This window comes from Anguilla rostrata, chromosome 12 (genome assembly GCF_018555375.3).
Source record: "Anguilla rostrata isolate EN2019 chromosome 12, ASM1855537v3, whole genome shotgun sequence".
NCBI classification, from domain to species: Eukaryota; Metazoa; Chordata; class Actinopteri; order Anguilliformes; family Anguillidae; genus Anguilla; species Anguilla rostrata.
In genome coordinates, this window is record NC_057944.1 from 10,190,711 (window position 1) to 10,214,699 (window position 23,989).

Genomic DNA, 23,989 nt, shown 5'->3' on the forward strand with positions numbered 1-23,989 from the left:
CATTGCATCAGTTCTATTTTAAACAATGCACGTTGTCATAAACAAAACCAATCAGGTTGCTTTTTTTATTATTTTCAAACAACATGGAGTTCAGAAATCTGAAATAAGCAAAAAAAAAAAAACCTTTAACGTGTGCATAAGTTTGTTACGCAAAGCATACAAAGCACACAGACTGTTAGCTGCGATAGATATTTGTGTCTTGTTTGAACAACCTCTTCCATTCAAGGAGATAACCCTGGACTAGAACAATGATTCCTTTCATAAACTGTCTCTCCAAATTCCTTTAAAATGCTGATCTATATTTTGACCTGAAAAATGCGAGGCAATGAATATAGTTTGGTAGCATTCATTGCGACCAAGGCTTAATTACTTATCCGTAGAGAAGGAATTTACTGGACATGGTGTTTAATTATGGAACAATAAACCATTTTTCCTAGTAGTGTACGAATGATAATGTAAATACAAAAAGTAACGCAAAAAACTTGTACTGTGTCCCCGTCAGTGGCGTTTACATTACAAACAAAGAAAAGGGAAAATATATCCAGGAATTGTACTTGTAGTTCTCCCAGTCTAGCACCAGAGGGAGCCTGAAACCGTAAAAACTCTGGGAGTTCAGTGGCGCAGGGATGAAATGGAGGACAATCAGAACGAGGACTGAGGACGTTATTTTGCGCTGAATGTAGTTTTGTTTTTATACATTTGTCCTTGTGATTTTGTTGTTATTGTGATCTCGTTTTCTGTTTAAAAGTGGTCGAATAATTAATATAATTGAACTGACGTCAATATGAAATGCTCGAATTAGGCTGACCTCCAGCACAGACATTCCTCCTGTCAGGAAAATAAATTATAATAGGCTGTGTAAGCTATATTTATTCGTTTAGAGCTTGCAGTGTTTTAGCAGTTACAAGTTAATTATTTGCTAATATTGATGCTTAGTAGCCTAATGTACCAATTTCATTCCCTAGGGACAGAACCACAGGCTGTGTTTTCTTCTACCCAATAACGCCTCAGACACTGGGTAGGGGGAAAAAAGAGAAAAAAAGGCTAGGCGGGCATATAGCCTACAGGTCCCGCTGCATAGTAACTCCACAGTAACGAATTTTCGCAATAGCGCCGTTGGGTAATAGCCAAAATGGGGTCAACTTCTGTACGTGAGGAACTTCACTTAAATGTGGTGCATGAGTGGCAAGCTACAACTGAGCACGTCATGTAAGCAGAATTCTGTGAACAGTCTCGTCCACATTTCCCGCCCACCTCCACATAGGCTATACACTCAAAACCTACTTCACTTAAATGGGATTCTAGACTGGGTATATTACTTAGAGTAGTCTATATGTAGCCTACACACACGTGAATAGCTGTTATTGCAGAAATGTATTTGCCAAGACTTTCCAAAAATGCTAGGATCAAAGAAAGTGTCAATAAATTACTAATAACAAATAAATCAGTCATAACCGATGTTAATTAAATAAGATGTCAGTTGCACTTACCACAAGGTTGTGTTCTAACCTCAAGAACATTTATTAAAATGTGCAGGATGAGCGCTTTATAGTGAAGAGGCCAATCATCCTCGGGATCTGTGAAATAATGTATAACAACACGCTTAAACATTTCCCACTGAAAGATACTGGTTTAATAAAACTGGAAAATATGGCATTCTATGTTTTGCTGTAAATACTTTTAAATTATTTTTCGCAGCGTATGCAGGTGTGCATGCCCAGGCAAGTTCGATAAGGCAAACATTTGCAATCTTTATAACTTTTTTTCCCACTACGTGTCCATCTTCTGACTGCGAAGAAACCGTTAGCGGCTACGCCTAGAGTTCACACTGATTGAGACTTTTTACGTGTATGTCTAGTTTTCCTTACAGCTTTGACCATTTCTGGTTGTTGACCTCGATGTCTCACTGGAAATAAATACGTCATTAAGTTAATAATACTTAATTAAGGTTAAAATAATTAGAACAGCGAGGATATCAGTCGATTTAGTGCAAGGATAAACTCACTGCAACGTAGGTAGGCTACTGGTGTCTGATTTAGCAAATGAGTGTTTCTCGGTTTTTTAACTGGAAAAAAAAAGGTTTTGGAGAGGCCCACTGCTGGGTTACCACCGCAGGAACATCATCCAGCATGCAGGTGGCTCTCGCCGCGTCTGAAAGGGCGCACAGGTGTACAGGCCTTACGATATAAATGTGAGAAACGAAGCCTTCGCTTTAAACGTCTTTTGTCTGTTCTCTGTCATTCAATCTAAGCCATTTTGCGTGGGATTTGGTTCATTCTCAACACAAGGTTAGCTCGTTAGAAGCTGTAAAGGGAATTGGGTGGCATCTTCACCAAATGCTAGCCTGTTATTTTAAGCTTGAGACAACATCAAAATGACACGAAACCACCAAGAATATGTGAAGCGAATACCTGAAAGAAAAATGAAGGTACTCAATGCAAATGAGTTCAAATGAAATTCAAACTCACTGCAACCATCATATTTTGGTGGTCTCCATGTGATCCCCTGCAGATGTCCCATACACCCTGCTCTGCCATCAGAGAGCATAGTCAGGGTCAGTCCAAAGAGAGAGAGAGAGTGATGAGCCAAATGCTTACTGGGTTGTTATGGAATTGCTTTTGCAAGCACAAAACAGCTTGTTTTACTTCTTAATAAAAAATAAATTAACGGCTCTGTGTATTCTGTGTAATTATTTATGGGGCAAAGAGAGAGATGACAGAAAATGTCCCCCAAAATGCAGCAGGTGAGGTAAAAGGAAATCCCCTGTGGGGAAAAAAGCTACAGAACTCAGCTACGGAACCTAGCTATAGAACCCAACTGTAGAGCCCAGCAACTGAACCAAGCTATGGAACCCTGCTATAGAACCCAGCTACAGAACTCAGCTACGGAACACTGCTATAGAACCCAGCTATAGAACCCAGCTGCAGAACTCAGCTACGGAACCCAGCTACAGAGGGCGAGCCCATCCTTCCCAAACCCAGCCAGCTATCCACAGTCAGAGACAGGCTAAATGGTGATGGGGAATCTGTTTAATAAAATAGCCATAGTGGTTGGGTAGATTATAGCTATATAGATATATAGTAATGTGTTCTGTGTTGCAGATTTTTTACTTCATAAAGACGAGGATCAATATGCATAATATTCAGACTGTATTATTATTTATATTAAAACAATAATTAAACAACAATTTTGAGTCAGTTTTAATAAATTCATATGCTCATTAAAATAAATGTAAAAGAAATTTTGTTTAATATTATTGAGCACCTCTATTAATGTTAGTGTAACCAGCTATATGAGTCATTTTGTCTGAAAACCACTTGTCATGGTCCGGTTTTCCTGTCTGTGTTTCCTTGTTGGCGCCAGATGGGGCACTTCTGTTTTGTGTCCTGCTCCCCTCCTGTTAATTGTATGGATTGTTTCAATTGTCTCGTTATCCCATCATGGTTCCCACCTGTGTCTTGTTATCCCTCCTTCTGGTTTGATTGTTTTTTGAGTTCACCTGTGTCTTGTTACCCCTTGTCTATTTAAGTTCTCTGTTCCCTTGACTCGGGTGCTGGTTCCTTGCGTGTGTTCTGCCTTGTGTTTGTTACCTGACATACATGTACCTGCCTGCTTGTGTTTGTTTCCGACTGTATGTACCTGCTTGTTCCCTTGTGCTCTGCCTTCCCGTGTTCTGCCCCGCCTGTGTTTTTGAGTTCTTGTTGTTTTCTGTTTCGTAGATATATTTTTTGAGTTTGTGTTTCACCTGCCTGTATTTGTTCCTGACTTGTGTTTTTGTCCTTCCCTTGTGCTCTGCCTTCCGGTTCTGCCCTGTCTGTGTTTTTGAGTTCCTGTTTTCTGTTTCATTAGATTATTTTTGAGTTTGTGTTTTAGCCATTGTGGCCTTGTCTGTTCCTTGTTTGTTCACCTTGTGTTAGTAAAGTCTTTGTTAATTTTCCCTTTTGAGTTTGTGTTTTTTTCCTCTGCAGCTTGGGGTCCCCCTACCCGGACCGTCACAGAAGGAACCAGCCAGTGTGGGAACCCAGCAGAGGTGTTTTTTTTTTTTTTTTTTTTTGTGTTTGTTTATCATGCCACCGGGTGGTGGAGTGACCTCGAGGACTCGCCACCCAGCGACTGGGAGTCCCTCGCCCTTGAGCTTCCCAGTGCCCGGGTGGGCGGTCACGGAGGCGCCGTGGTCGGGCTGCCTCCCGGTCGGCCAGACCTCCAGCTGCCCAGCCAGCGGTTCCGCCCCTGCGTCATTCGAAGGGACTCGACTGGCGATCTTTCCAGGGCCTGCCCGCGGGGTCCCGCCGGTCCCGCCACTGCCCAGCCTGGTTCCCTACGGCTGTGTCTGTGCTCCTGTCCCCTGCCCAGCCCAGTCGGCAGGGCCCCCGGCCTGCTCCACCCCAAGTCCAGGAAGGGCCTTCACGGCCTGCTCTGCTCCAAGTCCCGGAGGGGCCTTCACGGCCTGCTCTGCCTCAAGTCCCGGAGCGGCCTTCACGGCCTGCTCTGCCTCAAGTCCCGGAGCGGCCCTCACGGCCTGCTCTGCCTCAGTCCCGGAGCGGCCCTCACGGCCTGCTCTGCCTCAAGTCCCGAGCGCCCTCACGGCCTGCTCTGCCTCAAGTCCCGAGCGCCCTCACGGCCTGCTCTGCCTCAAGTCCCGGAGCGGCCCTCACGGCCTGCTCTGCCTCAAGTCCCGGAGCGGCCTTCACGGCCTGCTCTGCCCAAGCCCCGGAGCGGCCTTCACGGGCCTGCTCTGCCTCAAGCCCGGAGCGGCCTTCACGGCCTGCTCTGCCTCAAGTCCCGAGCGGCCTTCACGGCCTGCTCTGCCTCAAGTCCCGGAGCGACCTTCACGGCCTGCTCTGCCTCAAGTCCCGGAGGCCTTCACGGCCTGCTCTGCCTCAAGTCCCGGAGCGGCCCCCAGAGCCACCTGGAGCCCCGAGAGGCTCCCAGATCCGCCTCGAGCCCCGGAGAGGCTCCCAGATCCGCCTCGAGCCCCGGAGAGGCTCCCAGATCCGCCGAGCCCCGGAGAGGCTCCCAGATCCGCCCGAGCCCGAGAGGCCCCAGAGCCGCCTCGAGCTCCGGAGAGGCCCCCAGAGCCGCCTCGAGCTCCGGAGAGGCCCCCAGAGCCGCCTCGAGCTCCGGAGAGGCCCCCAGAGCCGCCTCGAGCCCCGGAGAGGCCCCAGAGCGCCTCGAGCCCCGGAGAGGCCCCCAGAGCCGCCTCCAGCCCCGGAGAGGCCCCCCGAGTTGCCTCCAGCCCGGAGGTCCCGCCTGCTCTGACCCTTCCGCGGAGGCCGCCTGCTACACCTAAGTTTCGGGCTTTACTTGTGCCTCGAGCCCCGGGGGCCTCCGAGCGCCTCAGCCCCAGGGGGCCTCCCGCAGCTGCCTCGAGTCCGGGGGGCCTCCGGAGCCGTCCAGAGTCCGGAGGAGGCTTCCGGAGCCGCCCAGAGCTCCGAGAGGCTTCCGGAGCCGCCCAGAGCCCCGGAGAGGACAACGGTCCCTTCTGTTGTCCCGCAGGGGCCGCCGCAGACTGCTCTGGCCGCCCCGCAGGCTAAGCCACCTGCCTTGCCCCCAGTGTTCTTGCTCTCCCTAGTGTCCACACCTTGCCCCTGGCGTTCGGCTCCTGGCTTGTGCTCCCCTGGCGTTCGTGCTTCCCCTAGTGTTCTCACGCCCCCCAGTGTCCGTTTTCCTCTAGTGTTCCCCGTCCTCCAGGGTTCGTCCTTCCCTGGTGTCGCGCTTCCCCGAGTGGTCCTCCCCCGGTGTCCGTGCTCCCCCCAGTGGTCCGTCCCTCCCGGTCTCGCGCTTCCCCAGTGGTCGTCCCTCCCCCGGTCTCGCTCCCCTGGTGTCCATTCTCCCTTTGGTGTCTGTCCTCCCAACCGTGTGTCCGTGTGTTCCCCGCCCCCTGTCTAATTGTCTGCCCGCCTGTTTGTCTGTTAGTCTACCCGTATGTGTGTCAGCCAGTTTGTTGGCCTGTTTGTCTGCCCCCAGGCCGTCAGCCCATCGGCCAACGTGTTTGCCCGCCTGTCTGCCTGTCTGTCTGTGTGCCAGTCCGCGTGTGTTTTGTCTTGTTTGCCTTTGTGTCAGTCCCTATGTCAGTTGTTGGGTTCCCCCTCGCCTTCCCTGTCTGCCTGTCCCTTTGTGTGTCCATCGGTGTCGCCGTGGCCTCCCCGCCTGCTTGTCCCTGTGTCTGTCTTTGTAGGTCTCCCTATTGTGCCAGTGTCTGTCAGTCTTTCCTCTCAGTCTTGCCCTACCCAGTCCAGTGTTGTCCACCTCGCCCCAGTCCAGTCCTGTATGTCTGCCTTGCCCCTGTCCTAGTCCCCCTGGTTTCCTGAGTCCCCCTGGTTTCCTGAGTTTCCCGAGTCGCCCATGTCCGGGCCCTGAGTTTCCGAGTCGCCCGAGTCCGGGCCCTGAGTTTCCGAGTCGCCCGAGTCCGGGCCCTGAGTTTCCGAGTCGCCCGAGTCCGGGCCCTGAGTTTCTCCGTGTCGCCCGATGTGCGGGCCCTGAATCTCCCTGTGTCGCCCGATGTACGGGCCCTGAATCTCCCCGTGTCGCCCGATGTACGGGCCCTGAATCTCCCAGTGTCGCCCGATGTGCGGGCCCTGAGTTTCCCCCGAGTCGCCCGATGTGCGGGCCCTGAGTTTCCCCCGAGTCGCCCGATGTGCGGGCCCTGAGTTTCCCCCGAGTCGCCCGATGTGCGGGCCCTGAGTTTCCCCCGAGTCGCCCGATGTGCGGGCCCTGAGTTTCGCCCGGGTCCTGCCCAGCCCTGAGTCTCCGTGTCGCCCGGGTCCTGCCCAGCCCTGAGTCTCCCCGTGTCGCCCAGGTCCTGTCCAGCCCTGTGTCTTCGTCGCCCGGGTCCTGCCCAGCCCTGTGTCTCCTGTTTCCTAGTTCCTGAGTTTTGTCCCAAGTTTTCCTGTTCTGTTTTCCCCCGTCCGAGTCCAGTCCCGAGTCCTGTTCCCCAAGTCCGAGTCCAGTCCCAAGTCCTGTTCCCCCGTCCTAGTCCAGTCCCGAGTCCCGTCCTGTTCCTGTCCAGTCCTGGTTCTGCCCTGAGTCCTGTGTCCAGTCCTGTTCCTGTCCAGTCCTGTTCCCGTCCAGCCCCGAGTTCCCGTCCAGCCCCGAGTTCCCCTCCAGCCCCGAGTTCCCCTCCAGCCCCGAGTCTTGTTCTTGTTTTGTTCCTGTCCTGCCCAGTCCAGCCCCGAGTCTTGTTCTCGTCTTGTTCCTGTCCTGTCCAGTCCAGCCCTGAGTCTTGTCCTGTCTCTAGCCCCCACCCTCTGTTGACTCCCTCCCCGGGTCGGCCTCCTGGGACGTCAGGAGCCGTCCCTTGGGGGGGGGGGTACTGTCATGGTCCGGTTTTCCTGTCTGTGTTTCCCTTGTTGGGCCGCCAGATGGCGGCACTTCTGTTTTGTGTCCTGCTCCCCTCCTGTTAATTGTATGATTGTTTCAATTGTCTCGTTATCCCATCATGGTTCCCACCTGTGTCTTGTTATCCCCTCCTTCTGGTTTGATTGTTTTTTGAGTTCACCTGTGTCTTGTTACCCCTTGTCTATTTAAGTTCTCTGTTCCCTTGACTCGGGTGCTGGTTCCTTGCGTGTGTTCTGCCTTGTGTTTGTTACCTGACATACATGTACCTGCCTGCTTGTGTTTGTTTCCCGACTGTATGTACCTGCTTGTTCCCTTGTGCTCTGCCTTCCCGTGTTCTGCCCCGCCTGTGTTTTTGAGTTCTTGTTGTTTTCTGTTTCGTTAGATTATTTTTTGAGTTTGTGTTTCACCTGCCTGTATTTTGTTCCTGACTTGTGTTTTTGTCCTTCCCTTGTGCTCTGCCTTCCCGTGTTCTGCCCTGTCTGTGTTTTTGAGTTCCTGTTTTCTGTTTCATTAGATTATTTTTTGAGTTTGTGTTTTAGCCCATTGTGGCCTTGTCTGTTCCTTGTTTGTTCACCTTGTGTTAGTAAAGTCTTTGTTAATTTTCCCTTTTGAGTTTGTGTTTTTTTCCCTCTGCGTTTGGGTCCCCCCTACCCGGACCGTCACACCACTATCCATACACATTTATTTCATATTCACCCATTCTATCATCAATGGAAACCCAAGTTCAATTCAACTCAAGTGAAATTATCATAGAAAATTTAGTGGACAAACAGCATTTCAAATACCTTCTAGACATGCTCAGAGGTCATCTACACTGATTATGATGGCATTGCTGTTTTAAAACACAGACTAATAGGAATTCTGCTTATACTCTTTTTAAAGGGAACATCCACCTAAAAATCCATGAACTGAAAATGCAGTGAATGTGAAATTAAGAATACCTCTCATTTAGCTCCTGTTTAAATACGACTTAATTTTTCTCATTTCAATTTAAAAAGGCAGAGGCCTTTGTTGTTAAACACGCTGGAGCAAGACGCTGGATCGCTCTAGTTCCAAATCCCTTTTTTTCCCTGTACTTGGGACCCAGGCGTGTGGATTAAGCAGCACCGATTTCATCTGAAATTAAGACATTCGGCTGAGTGCAGATACACTGGTGCAAGTCGGTGATCCTGAAAACCACAGTCCTCGATACCAATGGGCAGTCGAGGCCCGTTCAACAAGAGAGACTGGAGCCAGAGAGCCAGCGATCCCACTTCTGCAGCGCGCTCGCAAACAGAGGCACAGTCAATGCTAACTGCTTTTGTGAATACCCAGCTACATAACTGTAAGTAAGTATATGAAATGTGAGCCATGTAAGTCTGCTTGGACGCAGGGCATTCGTTAATCATGAATAAAGGAGGGAAAATGCAGTTATGCGTTAGCTATTAGATTGTACATGGTGCCGGGTTATCTTCCCTAAAATAAGTTTCAGTATTTTATTTTATAAATATATGTTTGTGTCCCTTGACCCATTCAAAGCTCCCTTCCAGCAATTTCCTGCATCTTAGTGTCCCCAGACATATTACAGAACTTGGGAAGATAGCTTTTAAGAACTCTTCACTAAAAAGCAGGAATGAACAGTAGAGCAAACTAGGTCTGCTTGCGTCGATACCATTCTCAAATTCTCGTTTCCGTTCATATTATAACTGAGGAGTGTATCTGCTTTTAGTCTTGATTACCCGTTGCACATTATGTAGCTACATTATTGAGCCGTAATTTTAAAACATTTTACGTGCGCTGTCATTGTGATGTTGTCATATAACTGATGTACCTATATATATCAGGTCCCCCTCGAAGAAAAGATGTGAATCTCAATGGGGTTTTCCAGGTTGAATAAAAAGAAAAAATAAAAAGAAAATTGAAATCCCTCAAACAACTCGCCAGTGTGTTCCAAACCACTACTTCAGGCAGTAGTGTCACCATGGAGGGTGGACTAAATTTGGTGGACTTGCTTTAGTAGCACAACCTCCAACTGTTAGCATGCTAGCACCCTTTCTGGTCCATTGGGAGGGGCGGCATATGATTGAGCATTGCAAATTTAGGGTGAAAATTATTTTTCTATATCATAATGTGAAAATTCCTACAACTCAATTAAATAAAATTAGTTCACACATAAATGTCTTAAGATTGTTGTTTTAAATTTGTACACCCAAAAGACTTTCTTTATTGTGATCAGTAAGAAGAAGGTACACCATAATCAGATCAAAACAATTTTATTTGTACAGTGCTTCCTAAAGAAAACTGTCGCAAAGACACTTCACAGAGTAGCAGAAAAAGGGCAGAAGCCACGTCTGAACCCCCAAATAATCAACCATGTGAGGTAAAAAAAAAAATCCCCAGTGGGGAGAAAAAACCCTTCACTGGGATGACACCTGACTACAGAGGGGGAGCCCATCCTCCGCTGGCCAGCCTGGTGTAAAGCAGCGGTAGAGTGGATGTAACAGAAATGTAATAAGGCATCAATAACAGCAAATAAAATGAGTTGAGCAGGTTACAGCTCAGGTGATAAAGTAGCTGGAATAACAGACGTCCAAATGAAGGGAAGTACAGTGTGCAATTTAGAGGGGCAGGATGACGTATCTGGAGCTACAGGCTGAGTCCAGGCATGGGCATTAACCAGGGGAGGAACGGGGCTACAGCGGTCCACCACCACGAAACGGGGGACAGGGCTGGAGCGATCCCGTGAACTCAGGGTGAGGGAGGGGCAGGAGCCCCAAAAGGAACAGAGAAGACAACGTTAGGCACTAAAAAGCTTAGCAACACACAGACCAAGCGTAGTCTCTGTGTACAAAAAAACTAGGATAAACACTCGCAGAGAAGTTCCATTCAGCTACTATACAATCATTGGCCACCAGTGAACGACCTATGATGGCTAAGGCAGCCGCTACCGAGAGCCTTCCTAGTGGAGCCCCAACTTGATTTCAGTTTATGTTCTAAGTACCCTGCAGGGCTACCTCTGACCATGCGTTCATAGACTAGGGCAAAATGTGTGGCCACACATTCTGTGGCCATGATGTCTCTGATGTTATCAAACACCTCTCTTCATCCAGGAGGGGCAACAGCACTGAAATTCTAAATAGTGAGTTTATGAAAAATACGAATTAATAAATAAATTCTAGGAGACCTGTTATGGTTCAACTTAATTTAGGAGGGGCAGGGTTCCACAGAGCCTCATTAAATATTGACAAAGTACTAAATCACTTTGGTCATACTGGTAGGTCATAATGTGTGATTTAGTCCAAAAACCAGGGACAATCTGTTCTGTGAAACATCCAGTTATTAAGAGGACAGTGAGCCCAGTAAGGGTTTTGAATGACAGGCAATGACTGCAAACACAGCAGGTGAGAGTGAGTGACAGCTGGGGGGGGGGGGGGGGGTGAGTAGGGGGTGTAAGGGTTGGAGGAGAAAGCCGCTTTGCTCAAACCACAGGAAACGGTTCTCTTCGAGGTGACCTCTTGCCTCCACTTCCTGTTCTTCATTTGAGCTACTGTTCTGGTCTGCTTTTGCAAATGAAAACGATTCTATTCTAATTCTATTTTAGCTTCTATTAATATTATATTACAATATTAGCTTTTCATAACCTACACAACATTTTTGTAGATGTGTTGCTGATATTCTGCATATTCCACATATTAATCCTTCAGATTTATTGCCCAAAATTCCATAACTGTATTGAAGAAAACATGAAAAAATCTAATATTTCCAACTGCCAAAACAATTAGGTCCCTATGGAAAGGGGGAAAAAGCTTTTCTGATGGTTATTTACTCTATTAAACCATTGCCAGTTGACACTATGTCATTACAAATGTGTCGCACACACATAAGACTGCTGTCACAGACATTTGGTTGTCGAGTGTGATATACACGCAGCAGGCAGAACTGAGACGCATTTGTAACAGGGCCTCCCTCCCCCCCCCCCCCCCTGTCGCTTAAGACGAGGGGTAGCAACAGGCAGCAGCTGTGACACTGGGGCCCCGGCGAAAGCCCCGCCCGTTATCTGAACCCCACCTGCCACTCACAGGCCCTCTGTGCTCGGGGCCATGTATGTACCCCGCGCTCTACGCAGGGCCGGGGGCTGGGGGGGCTGCAGACGTGACTCAGGCGGTTTCCCGCCTTTTGGAGCAGTGAGACGGACAGCGCATGGACTGCTGACGGATTGAAAGCCGACTTCTGATGTCCATTTTGACCTTTTATTTTGTTTTTGTTTTTTGTTTTTTTTTACAAAAAAATCCAAATTAGTTATAGTGATAGCAGCTCTTCACCCTTATCTGAACTAGGCTTGTGTGAGCCGTACAGCCATGATTTTTACAAAAGGATCCAAATCCTACATAAAGCCCATATAAAATAAATAAAAATTAATAATAACACAATCTTGCTCTGCCACAGCAGTCTCTCTTAAATTCATCTGCTAAGATAGGTATTGAGTTCGACAATCATCCTGGTGTTGTTGTGCTTGGAAGAATTACATAACAGGCAAACTCACCACCATGACCATGTTGGTGGAAGGAGGCTTTTTTTTTTTTTTCAAAACTTGGAGCTCTTTTTGAGAGTGGGGGGAGTCAGCGAGCAGTAATGTACAGCTGTACTGATCTGTCAATCATCTGGATAGTCCACCCTACTAATTTAAGCCTAACATAAGCACATCCACATACTATAGAGACCAGTGGATCTGAGCAGGCTTGATCAGCAAAAAAAAAAAAAAATCCTAGAATCCTTCATGCATCCTTCTGTAAAACCTTGAACGGTTAGTCAGGACTTAAATTACTTTCAAAGCCTGTGCCTTTGAAGGGGAAGAGGTTTCGCAGTTAGGCTAACACTCAAAATGAACAATGTGAATTTCTGTCAGACAGTCATGGATGAGTCCTGGTCGCGAAGACCTCTAGAAAAAGGTTTGATTTGGTCCTCCCTGTCCATTGTTTTTTGTTTTGTTTTTTAAAACCCATTTTAAAGGACATGACATTATTTGGCTTTCTGTCCCCAGTCCTCATTGAGCCAGATTTTTAAAAATTCCCATTTCTGACGCGGGGAATAAATATTAGCTCATCCTGCACTAACCAACCACGGATTAGGGAAAGTCTCGTAGTTTAAAGATTACCGATTCACTACCTCTAAATCCTATTAGCATGCCTCCAAAATTAGTTGACTTCTCGGTAACCACCAGATGCGTTCACACACCAAGCGAGCGCAAAACGCCGTCTTTTTCAAACAGTTCTCCCCTAGATGTTAAGAGAACGCACTGTGCTGGTGAATTGGAATTGTTGTTTGCTCAACACAATGAATCTTGCTGCAGTCCGTCTCCATTTTTCCGAAAAGCTTACCATTTGTGCAAAGGCTATATGATAGGTTCAGCAAGTTCATTAAGAAGGTAGAATAGCGGTGAAGTTGCTTACGAAATAACGTTCGACAAAAATCCAATTAAATCCTACACCTATTTAATAAACATGTATGGCACATTTCCGCTTTTCGCCACGTTTCAGTCCCTTTCTTTTAAAAGGCTTTCTACCTTGTTTATGAGAAGGTCTATGTGGTTTAGGGGTAAACGTTCGGTGGGCAATAATCATGGTTTTACTTGTAATATTGTTTGCTGTTTTTTTTTTTTTTAATGGATTATGTCTTTTCTTGTGTCGTAGCGGCGAGTTCCGAACTGTCGCCTATGAAGGATATTTTGGGTGGATCGTTACAGATCTTATATTAAATAAATGGGGGACGAGTCATTGATCGAAACCTGAAAACTTAGGAAATAATGGTGATGCCCATATAGCCCACATTATGCAAGCCTACAACCAGGCTTATTCAGTGTAAGCTACCAGTTATTTGGCTATGACACAAAAAGAACCGCGTATTTTGTCTTTATCAAACATAATACACTCCCGATTAGCCAACCCCTAATTACAATGGATTTACTACTTACAACAGGGGGTTTCTTTGAAATTGCGCAAAAGAGCATACCCTACCCGAGTGGGCTACTAAAGAGCGAGCGCTGCATACCCCGGTCGCCATTTTTACTGTTTATCAGCGTAAGCCTCGTTACTTCATGGAACACCCACTGCACCTATAGCAAAATTTTGCAGAAGCTTGTTTTTTCTAGTGCACATTTGTGACCTTTAAGAATTTAAAAAAAATGTGGGTAACCCTATATCAAAATTTTAAGTACCATAATTCAACCTTTGATTAATGCCAAATTAAAATTATGCCCTTTAAAACTACGAGGGGGAGTGTCCACATGTGGCTACTAAGGGATATGTGGCCATAGCTTTACAACAAACCTTCGATTAAATCAGAAATAAACAAATAGGGCAAAAGAACATATAACGAACTTTACATCCAGCGTTTTCCCACCCCCTTCAGTAACCTGGGGGAAATATACACTGATTGGCGTACAAACCTACCCACACAGGTACCTTGCTATGATTTAAAAATATGTTGGCGAGTCCTAAAGGCCAATCAATGGTAACAAGGGGCGGAGAGTAGGTTGCCCATCAGGTTGGAGCTATGATGAATAGAACAGGGAGCGAGAAGGAGGGGGGGAGAATCCAATCCGGTTTCAGCTAGTTTCTGTTCTGATGGAACATTTATGCTAGCTACACTGTGTAACAAGGTGCTGTTTGAATCTCTCAGAACACACAGTGCACTGTAGAATTTCAGTCTCTCCGTTAGGCAAATATTTTTCTCCATTTTGTTTAAAAACAAAAGAAAAGCAACCATGCCGAAAAGAAGCAACGTAAGTTTATGCTGTATCGTATACATTTTATGGCTTTTTTATTTTTTTTAATGACGCTTTAAATATAACAAATATTTTATAATGCAACTAATATACAGTTGCAGTTTGCATGGATAAAAAAAAAATGTAACTCCCGTGGTTGCACTACTCCGTGGCCAGGGAGTTTAAATGTCTATCCATCTGGCGACATGGGAAGTGGCGCCTTTTTACTTGGGGCAGCGCTGTATTCTTCAGAATTGACTTTTGTTAACAGAGAATACATGTATGCATAGGCTACATATTCGACTGTACAGCTCGATTATAAATATAAACAAGTTTGTTTTTTCTCCATTTTTGTTTGACGTTGTTTACTTAATGGGATATATCACGTTGCGATATAGCTTCAAACAAAGGGGTGTAACCCTGTCGTTCGCACAGGTTGCGACTCTGCAGAAATGCTGGGGGGTAAAATCGTCCATATATGGTGAAAACAATGCTCAAACGATCCGAAGGTTTATATTTTAAATTTTTTAGATTTAGTTTGATTTTTCTAGAAAATAAATGATTGTTAATAAACTAGAAATGTATTAGTTATTGGATTGCACGGTGCAGTTGAGCGTAAATGTCGTGCGCTGCTCCCTATGGCTTGTAAAGGGCACTAAGTCTCGGGGTGTCATGGCTGCCCGAGTACGCAAGGAGAACATTGGACACATACTGTAGCCTAGCTGTTTCATGGGTACTTGTTTGGTGCGAAAGAAGCGTGCAGTCGAAGTTAAAATCCAGAAAAAATGATACATTGTTTATAAACGCCCCTACTCTAATCGTTTCTTTTGCGTTTTAAGTGGAATTGAGCGTTTTTCTTGGGGCTGTTTGGTGCACGCTATTCGGCGCCTTTGCATTTGCTCGCACCGTTCTCTTTTTTGCGTTATGCAATGGCGATTTTCAGTCATCACAGCGCCACTGGTGCTGCCGAGTATTCTAGTATATTCCGTTGCCGTTTGGTGGATCGCTGAGGATCTCGGAGTTCAAAATTCGAATGAATGGCGGGAAGGCAGGGTAGACTGGTTGACGTAGCGGTGGATGCTTTCATGTAGCAAATCCCCGTATATTACGAGTGAATGAATGCGCAGGGAGGAGGCGGAGCCGCTTGTTCCCTACTGCTTTCGGTCTGCATAGCAATACGCATGCAGAAGACGATTGGCACTTATTTTATTGAAACTTTCGAACTTTTTCGGTGTAATTGCTTAAAAGAAGTCGATCTACGTGACGACGAGAAACAAGGTTACTTTTAAGCGGGACTTAAAGCTGCAAGAATGTTTCTCCTGTCCCTCCCCCACCCACCTTCAGGTTACATAATATTACTGTTACTATGGAGTGTGCGGCCCCTGCCCCTCCCCCCTCCACCATAACACATCGACACGTCTCCACCCCTCCTTCGTTTGTTGATTTTAGCCCACTCAACTTTCTTTCTTTTTCTCTCCACACAGGCAAATAATGACACTGAAGCGACCCAGGGGGTAAACCAGCCTTCTTGTCCTTTTAACCTTTTCTCTGTATATTTCTTTCTCTCCCTCCTTTTAGTTTTTTCCTGTCTCCACATTGTCACAGCATTTAGCTATTAGCTCTAGAAGATTAAAATAGCCACAAACGTAAAATTGGTCAATGTTAATCCTTCAGCCGTAGAGCAGAATGGTCATTGCATTTTAAGACACAGACACAAACGGTCATATTTGATCTTACACTGTTCTCTCTTTTCTCATTTCTTCTTCAGCCCAAGAGAAGATCTCAGCGATTGAGTGAGGTAAGTGTGCGGTGCTGTATAAGGGCAAGTTTGCTTGCAAAAAAGAAGCAAACTTCTTTCTATCCACAGATGATGTACCATCACCAAAACTCTGAAACTTTTTTTTTTTGCCTTTTTTTTTTCAGAAACCCCAACCAAGCCCAAAGTCAGAGCCTAAGCCAAAGGTAAGGCACAAGAAATATCAACGATTAAATGAATTCAAATATTAGGCATTTTTAAATATCTGTTGGATGTAATATTCATTAATATTTAATCGATAACTTGATTGTTAATGAGTAATGTTATAAAGTACTATTAGCAACTGTTGTTAATAATAGTTAAGTCTGCTTAGGGCTGCTGATGCTTTAGTCCTGCTGAAGAATCTGGTTATTCAACTTTTCCAGTGTTGTCCTCCCTTGTAAGTTGGGGGTTTTGTGTGTCGTCTGTGTCGGGTGGGTTATTGCTTCTTCACCTGTCGTTTGCAGAAGGCACCTGTGAAACCGAAGAAGGCCAAGGAGCCGGAGAAGCCCAAGCCCGAGGAGGAGGAGGAGAAGAAGGAGGAGGAAGAGGAAGAAGTGCCTGCAGAAAACGGAGAGGCCAAAGCTGAGGAGGTTAGAGACACCCTGCAGTGCAGTTTCATATGGGCACCCACTAAGTGGGGCTGTAGCGTTTAAGTGTGTGTGTGTGTATAAACTCGTGTGTCTGTGTGTATACTCCTATCCTCTTGAGAGCTGGTGGAACAGAACGAAAAGTAGTTGTTTTTTTTACACACAAAACTACTATATTGACACTATATATAAAATGCATGCACACTTACGCAAAAAAAGTGAGCACTGGCTATTCAGTGAAGCTGTATGCAAACTTTCCTGGTTTGTAACCCAGTTCTCTGTGTGTTGTGCCATTTCTTCGAAGGAAAGGATTTTCCTGTGCGAAAACAATGGCATTTGGTGGGAAATAAAAAAAAAAAAATTTTTTAATTTTTTTTATATTCCATTTTTACAACATAAGTGTGCTGCCATAGCTGCATAGCACAATCAGACTTAGTGTGTCATCCCTGATCAGATTGGCCATTACACCCTTTAGCAAGGTGCTTGACCTGAAGTGCTTTGGTAAATATCCAGCTGTATAAATGGTTGTATGTAAAAGAATGTATCAGCTTAACTGCCTTAAATGTAGTGTAAATCATTGGTAGCATGTCTAGCTTTTAAATACCTAATATTTTTAATACAGTAATTGGTATCCCAGTGATAACGGACATGTTTTACCTTATAACACTGTTGTGCTGCACGTGTCCTGTGCTCCCCAAATTGTATGATGCAGGCTGTTTAAATATGGCTTTGGTTACATCTTCTGAGCAATTGCAAAATTTAATATAATATTTTGCTCTTATTTTTATCCAATATTGCATTGTGGCACAGTGGATGCAGTATAACAGTGTCAGGGAATCTTTTTGTACATTACATCTGCGAATGTGGCTGTGGAGGGGATGGTCCCTATGGCCTGTGCTGGCTTTGTGCGGGAAGACTTTGCCTGACGCAACTCTTCCTGTCTCAAACACCAGGAGGCGCCAGCAGCAGAGGAACCAGAGCAGAAAGAGGAGGAGGAAGAGGAGGAGGAGGAAGAGGAGGTGGCAGCAGCAGAATAACATCCTCACCGCATCTTCAACCAGTGCTCTCCCGTACCTCTTTTCTTGTACAATTCAGAGGAATATTTTTATCAACTATTTTCTAAAAGCAGGTTTTTTAGTAGTTTGATTGTAGAAACACATTTTTTAAAAAACGACAAAAAATGACATGCACACATGCTCTCACACACACACACATCTTGGAAAGGGATCCCGCCTCATCCCACCCCATTAGAGCATCTACGGACGGACGGACGGTCGTCGGACGGTCAGCGGATTGGGTTTTCACGCGCGGGGGACGGGAGGTTGCGGCCTTTGAAAACATGTAATCGTGTCGTTTTCAGGAAACCGTTGTACAACTGGGGGAACTTGCCTGAGTGACTAACATTCCATAGGCTGTATAAGGGACAGTATATGTAACCTGTATCGTATGGGGGGAGGGGAGGGAGGGGGTGGAATTATTCAAGTGGGTAATGCATTGTTTTATTGTTTATAATGATTAAAAAAAAAAAAAAAAAAAGTTTTAGAATGTTTGTAAGCTGTGCTCTATAAATGTTAACTCTTACTCATGCAGTTTTTTTTCTGAATCCACAAACTTTCAGTAATAAACCTGTTCCCTAGTATTGGAGTTCTCTATAAGGCCTGTACATTGCGTGTATTGGTTTTGTCTCATTGTTTGGTGATAGCATTGCAATAACATTGTATAGCTGCTGTGAAAAAAAGGGTTTTCATACTTTCTATATGCAGTATGTATTGGTACGTTGAGGATGATATAATGGAATTATTCCTGTGTTCTTAGCAAAGCTAATAACATGACATGCATTACAGTGTTAAAACATACTGGTTATAACTGTTCCTTTGAAAAGGACACTGAGAAGCAAATGACTGTACTTTCACTGACTCTGAAGTGAACAAACCAGCAGCAGCAATATTTACCCATGTGGTTTTTAGGTAACAAGTACAAGTGTACAGTTTTTTTCTTTGTAGCTGTATCTGTGTAATGATTGGTATAAACAAACCAATAAAGAGTTGGTTGTAATTTGTTCTGTGAAGGTCTTTTTTCAGTGCATTGGAAACGTGTATGGAGAATGCATTGATTACGTGCAGATGAGCAATGTTACATTAGTCTTAAAGAATCAATGCTGCATTAGTAACCAAGAGGTAAACTGTTTTGCAAAGCGGCTTAAAGATGAACGTTATTTTAGGTTGAGGTTTTAGCGTGCTACACGAATTGGGGGGCCCAGTAGCGCGTCTCGTCACCTTATTAAAATTGAGCGGCATGATGAGAAGTAAAAACGTTTCTGCTGTAAATACTTGCGTCCTTTTTTCGTGTTTGAAACATTAGTTTTTGGATTTGTTATTGCGCACGAAAATTGCGCTTAATTGTGAAATGGACACTCCTATTGTCATAAGTAGCCTAAGCTGAATAGGAGTAAATAAAACCTGTTCAAAGGTAAACGAAACAGACTTTTCTAACAAGATCTGGAGATCGAATTGTTGAACAGCGCTTAATTCTGACCTACAAGAGAGTCTATTATGTAGCTATTCCAGTTCATTTACACCAAAAATATGGTATAAACTGTACAGACGCAGTCTAGTGTACTGCTGTATCCTATTTGATTTTCACTTGTGCATGCTGGGCTTGATCTTACAAAATCACGACCCAGGACGGTTAGTGCCATGTTTAATGGCTTTGCGGTGAGCTTAATTTTCATAAAATAAGCATATGTGTATGTGTCCCGTTTTTATTGAACTCGTTTATGGGGAATGCAATGTCGGCTACTTTAATTTTCGGTCTGTGTTCGGTCGAAAGTCACGTTGTATTTACGCTTAAAGCCTATTTCAAAAGCTGTTGCTTATCCACATTTATTTTATTGAGTAGGCTTGGTATTTGAATGATTGCAATAAAGACAGTCTATTATCTATACAATTGTCATGCCAAGAAAAGGTTTTGAGTTCCAGAAGAACTACGGAAAACACCCGAAAGACAAACTCGAAAGACAAACTTTCCCCCCCGATTATTGTTTTTTGACCCCCAAGGGTTGCCGGATAACAGACCAATATACCAGTTGTTTTTTATTTATTTATTTATTTATTTTTTATACATTGCTCGTTTATGTAAAGTTTGTCACACCGTTAGACAGTGTAGCCAACTACACATGTACATTTGACAGAAGTAAATTTAGATATGGTAAACAAGCAAAATGACCTCATAAAATCATTCTTAGAAGTTTGAACACCCAAGTAAAGTAAACAGAAACCGTTTGAAATAGACTGTTTTCAAATTTGCCTTGAAATCATATATTTTCTATAAATGTCAGAATGTTTTAAGGTAGAAATAAACATATTTTGGAGGCCTTTCTTCCTTCTGTTTCAGGAGAATGTACTTATTAGACAAACACATGAATATATATTTTTTTAAGTGACCAAGCCTAGACCAAGTCCTGGTGGGCAGATTAGTTCCTGGAGAGCCGTTATGTACACAGGTTTTCGTTTTCATAACTATCCGGCTCATTATCTGTAGCCAAAACACCAACACTATTCACTTGCAGGTAAAACGTCTCATACAGGGTGTCAAGAATTAGCTGCCATTCAAGAAACATGTAGTGAGCTCCATAATGTTTGGGACAACAACATTTTTTTTTTCTTGATTTGGCATTTGGCTCTGTAGTCCACAATTTTAGATTAAAAGTGCACATTCTCAGCTTTTATTTAAGGGTATTTTATACACTTTGGTTTCACCAGGTATAATTCCATTACAGGACATGAAAGTAGTCATAGTGGTTTGTTGCATATACTTTGCATGCAATGACTGTTTGAAGTCTGTAACCAAAAAAAAAAAAAACGTCACCAGGTGCTGAGTATTTTCTCTGGTCCAGACCTGTACTGCTCCCATCTTCAGCTCCTGCTGTTTTGGGGGCTTAAACTTTCTCTTCATCATATGAAACACATGTCCCGTTGGATTCAGATCAGGTGAATGACTTGGTCAGTCAAGAATTTTCCAGTTTTTGGCTTTGAAAAACTTGTTGCTTTAGCAGTATGTTTGGGATCATTGTCCTGCTGTTGGATGAAGCGCCATCCAATGGGTTTGGAGGAATTTGGTTGAACTTGGGCAGATAAGATGCTTCTGTACACTTCAGAAATGACTCTGCTGCTGCTATCAGCAGTTACATCATTAGTGATTAAAAGTGATTCAGTACCAGTAGCCATACATGCCCAAACCATAACACTTCCACCACCATGTTTCACAGATAAGGGGGGTGCTTTGGATCTTTGGCAGTTCCTTTTGGCCTCCACACTTTCTTGGCATCATTGTGATACAAGTGGATCTATCCACCAGACTGTTTTCCAGAACCCTGCAGGCTCTTTTAGGTGTTGCTTAGCAAACTGTAATGTGGCCACCCTGTTTTTGTGGTTAACTAGTGGTTTTCATCTGGCAGTGTAGCTTCTGTAGTCATGAAGTCCTCTCATTATGGTGAGAATTCTTCAGTCATCAACTGTGGAGGCCTGCCTTGGCCTACCAGGCCCTTTGTCATTTCTGAGCTTGCCAGTGCTCTCTTAATTATGTTCCAGACAGTTGATTTTGGTAAGCCTATGGTATGTCTTTTTTCTTATTTCTCAGCCTTATAATGGCTTCCTTGACTTTCACTGGCACAACACTGGTCCTCATGTTGACAAACATCAGTAATAGACTCCAAAGGCAATCAAAGGCCTAGAATTAAGTCTAGATACTGAAATCTCTTTTACAGCTGCACTAAGGAAGCAATTGAACACACCTGACTAATCAGAAACACCTGTGAAGCCATTGGTCCGAAACATTATGGTGCCCTGAAATGGGGGTCATATGTATTAAAAGTGCTGTGATTTCTACATGTAGAAACCTTGAATAAAAGCCAAAAATCTGCACTTTTTGCACATATAAATTGTTTGATTACAGTACAGAGCCAAATCAAGAATGTCTTTGTCCCAGAAAACATAGAGCTCACTGTAGATAAAATGCCATATCATGTAAATATTTGGAGTTATTAAATAATTAAGAGCAAAAGTTAAATCCAGAAAGAGATGGTCTTCTTTTCACCACCGTCTTAACATATTGCTCTTCCAAATGCCATCCTAGATGAGTACCCTGAATACCCCCTTTTTTTAAAACAAATCTCTGAATGTTCCTGTTTGTTGGCTATTTGACATATACAAGAGCACAGCACAGTTACAGCTCAGTACCAATGCAAGAACTATTATATGTAGTGGGAGATACTTTTGGAGGTTCCAGAAAACATCAAAATGTCATGCACAGGCAGGATTATGAAGGGTTATGTCATGTACAGGCAGGATTATGAAGAGATATGTCATTTACAGGCATGACTTTGAAGGCTAATATCATGCACAGGCAGGATTATGAAGGTTTATGTCATACACAGGCAGGATTATGAAGGGTTATGTCATGTACTGGCAGGATTATGAAGGCTAATGTCATGCACAGGCATGACTATGAAGGCTAATGTCATGCACAGGTGATGAGTGCCCAGCTGGCAATGCAACCTGTGCTACAAGCCCACTTTCCTTACAGTTATGATTCACTGCCACATACACATTTCAGCCATACAGGTGTTAGGCAGAGCTGAGACACTGTGTGGTTGTACTATTGTGATTACACTGTGAAAATTTTAAACAACATTGCATCTGGGAAGAACAGCAGCACATGGGTACAGGTATGAGATGGCAATAGATAAATGGGCTTAAACGTTGAGGTGATTCTCTTCCGTCTCTGGGTCTTGGGGCTATAGCCCCCTGATAGTGTGTCAGTCTCCTTCTCCCTCGGCTTCTGTCTCACTAACAGTTGCTTCCTCTCAGTCCTCAAACAGCCATTATTCTTCCTCTCCACAACACCCCCCACCCCCCTCCACCACCACCACCACCACCCTTCTAGCTTTCTGAACAACTGTCAAGTCTCCCAGCTCCTGTTTGCCTGAAAGTGTCCAGCAGGCTTTCTTTAAACAGCTGTCTGTTTGGCTGCAGTAGAATGATCTCAGAGCCCCCCGACCAGTCTCCTAACTAAGATGGTTAGTCACACTCTGTCCCTCAGACCCCCAATGCCTCCTGATCTAAACTCACTTGTCTCTGCCCTCCTCACTTCCACAATCATCATGCTACATCAGTCTGTGGAGTTGTTGACCACCTTTCTGTTTGACCCCCATTCCTCTGCTGCTGGTTGTGTGTGTGTGATTTTGGGATCCATTTCCCCAACCCTGTGCTTGCTAGAGGCCCTAGACTTGTGCCCCAGCTTCAACCCTTTAAGGTGTAAAGATCATCAATACATGATTAGAAGAATGTTCATAGCTGAACATTCTAGTGCTGATGTAATGATCACTACTGGTAATTGAAAGCAATGGAGTTCTAGAACACTGATGTAAATTTTTGAGAAAAAAAAAACATTCAAGACTTTCATCACATATGAATTGTTTGATTGCAAATCTAAAAATATGGAGTACAGAGTCAAATCAAGAAAAATTTGGCTTTTCCCCAAACATTATGGAGCTCACTGTATATATAAAGAAAAAAAACTAACTAATCTCTTTCTCCCTCTCTCTCTCTCTCAGCCATTTTCATGTTTTAAATCTGACCACCCGTCACAGCTTTTACCCCTTTTGCTTGTGAGTGTACACCTGGGTCCCAAAGGTAAGGAAAAGTAAATTTAGGTAGCGGCCTCCCCAGTGGATAAACAAACCCATACAAAAAAACAGTATAAGAAACATAAAAATGACAGCACTGAGAGTATTAAGGCCGAATATTGTAATATTACATTACATTACATTACAGGCATTTAGCAGACGCTCTTATCCAGAGCGACTTACACAACTTTTTTTTACATAGCACTTTTACATTGTATCCATTTATACAGCTGGATATATACTGAAGCAATGCAGGTTAAGTACCTTGCTCAAGGGTACAACGGCAGTGTCCTTACCCGGGAATCGAACCTACGACCTTTCGGTTACAAGCGCAGTTCCTTACCCACTGTGCCACACTCCGTTCCTCCGTTCCGGCTAATATGCGTGCTAAGGTTAGAACTACAGGAAGCAAAGAGGCTCTTTGAAAGGCAAATCGCCTAAGATGCTAAAAGTAATCTAAACGTTTCTTTCAATACTGTAGCAGGAAAAGGAAAGTCAAAGAGGATATCAGGTGCAGCAGGACTGAGGAAAGAGCACTGCCTTCTGGGAATAAAGATACTGCTGATGCCTTAAATAGTTATTTTGTTATTTTGATTTTTACTAGAGAACTGGTTAATAGACTGGAAAGCATATTCAGTACTCAGAATGTCTTATCAGATATTGCTTTGGAGGATAAAGAAGTACTGGATGAATGTCTTAAACTAAAGACAAACGAGGCAGCAGGCCCTGATGGCATATACCCAAGAGTACTCACAGAGTTAGGTGTGATCATCTTTAAACCACTGGCAGGTATTTTTAGACAGTCCTTAAAAACTGGAGAAATACCTGAGGACTAGAAG

At 44.4% G+C, this 23,989-nt stretch overlaps 1 protein-coding gene across 1 annotated transcript; it reads left to right on the forward strand.

Annotated features, from left to right (window-relative positions):
• Positions 1–13,886: 13,886 nt before the first annotated feature.
• LOC135235998 (non-histone chromosomal protein HMG-14-like) lies at positions 13,887–18,520 on the forward strand. The gene is made up of 6 exons (XM_064302112.1): positions 13,887–14,098; positions 15,565–15,594; positions 15,849–15,878; positions 16,004–16,042; positions 16,343–16,468; positions 17,419–18,520. Exons 1-6 carry the CDS (start codon positions 14,081–14,083, stop codon positions 17,500–17,502), a joined length of 327 nt encoding a protein of 108 aa, XP_064158182.1. The 5' UTR covers positions 13,887–14,080; the 3' UTR covers positions 17,503–18,520.
• Positions 18,521–23,989: the final 5,469 nt, after the last annotated feature.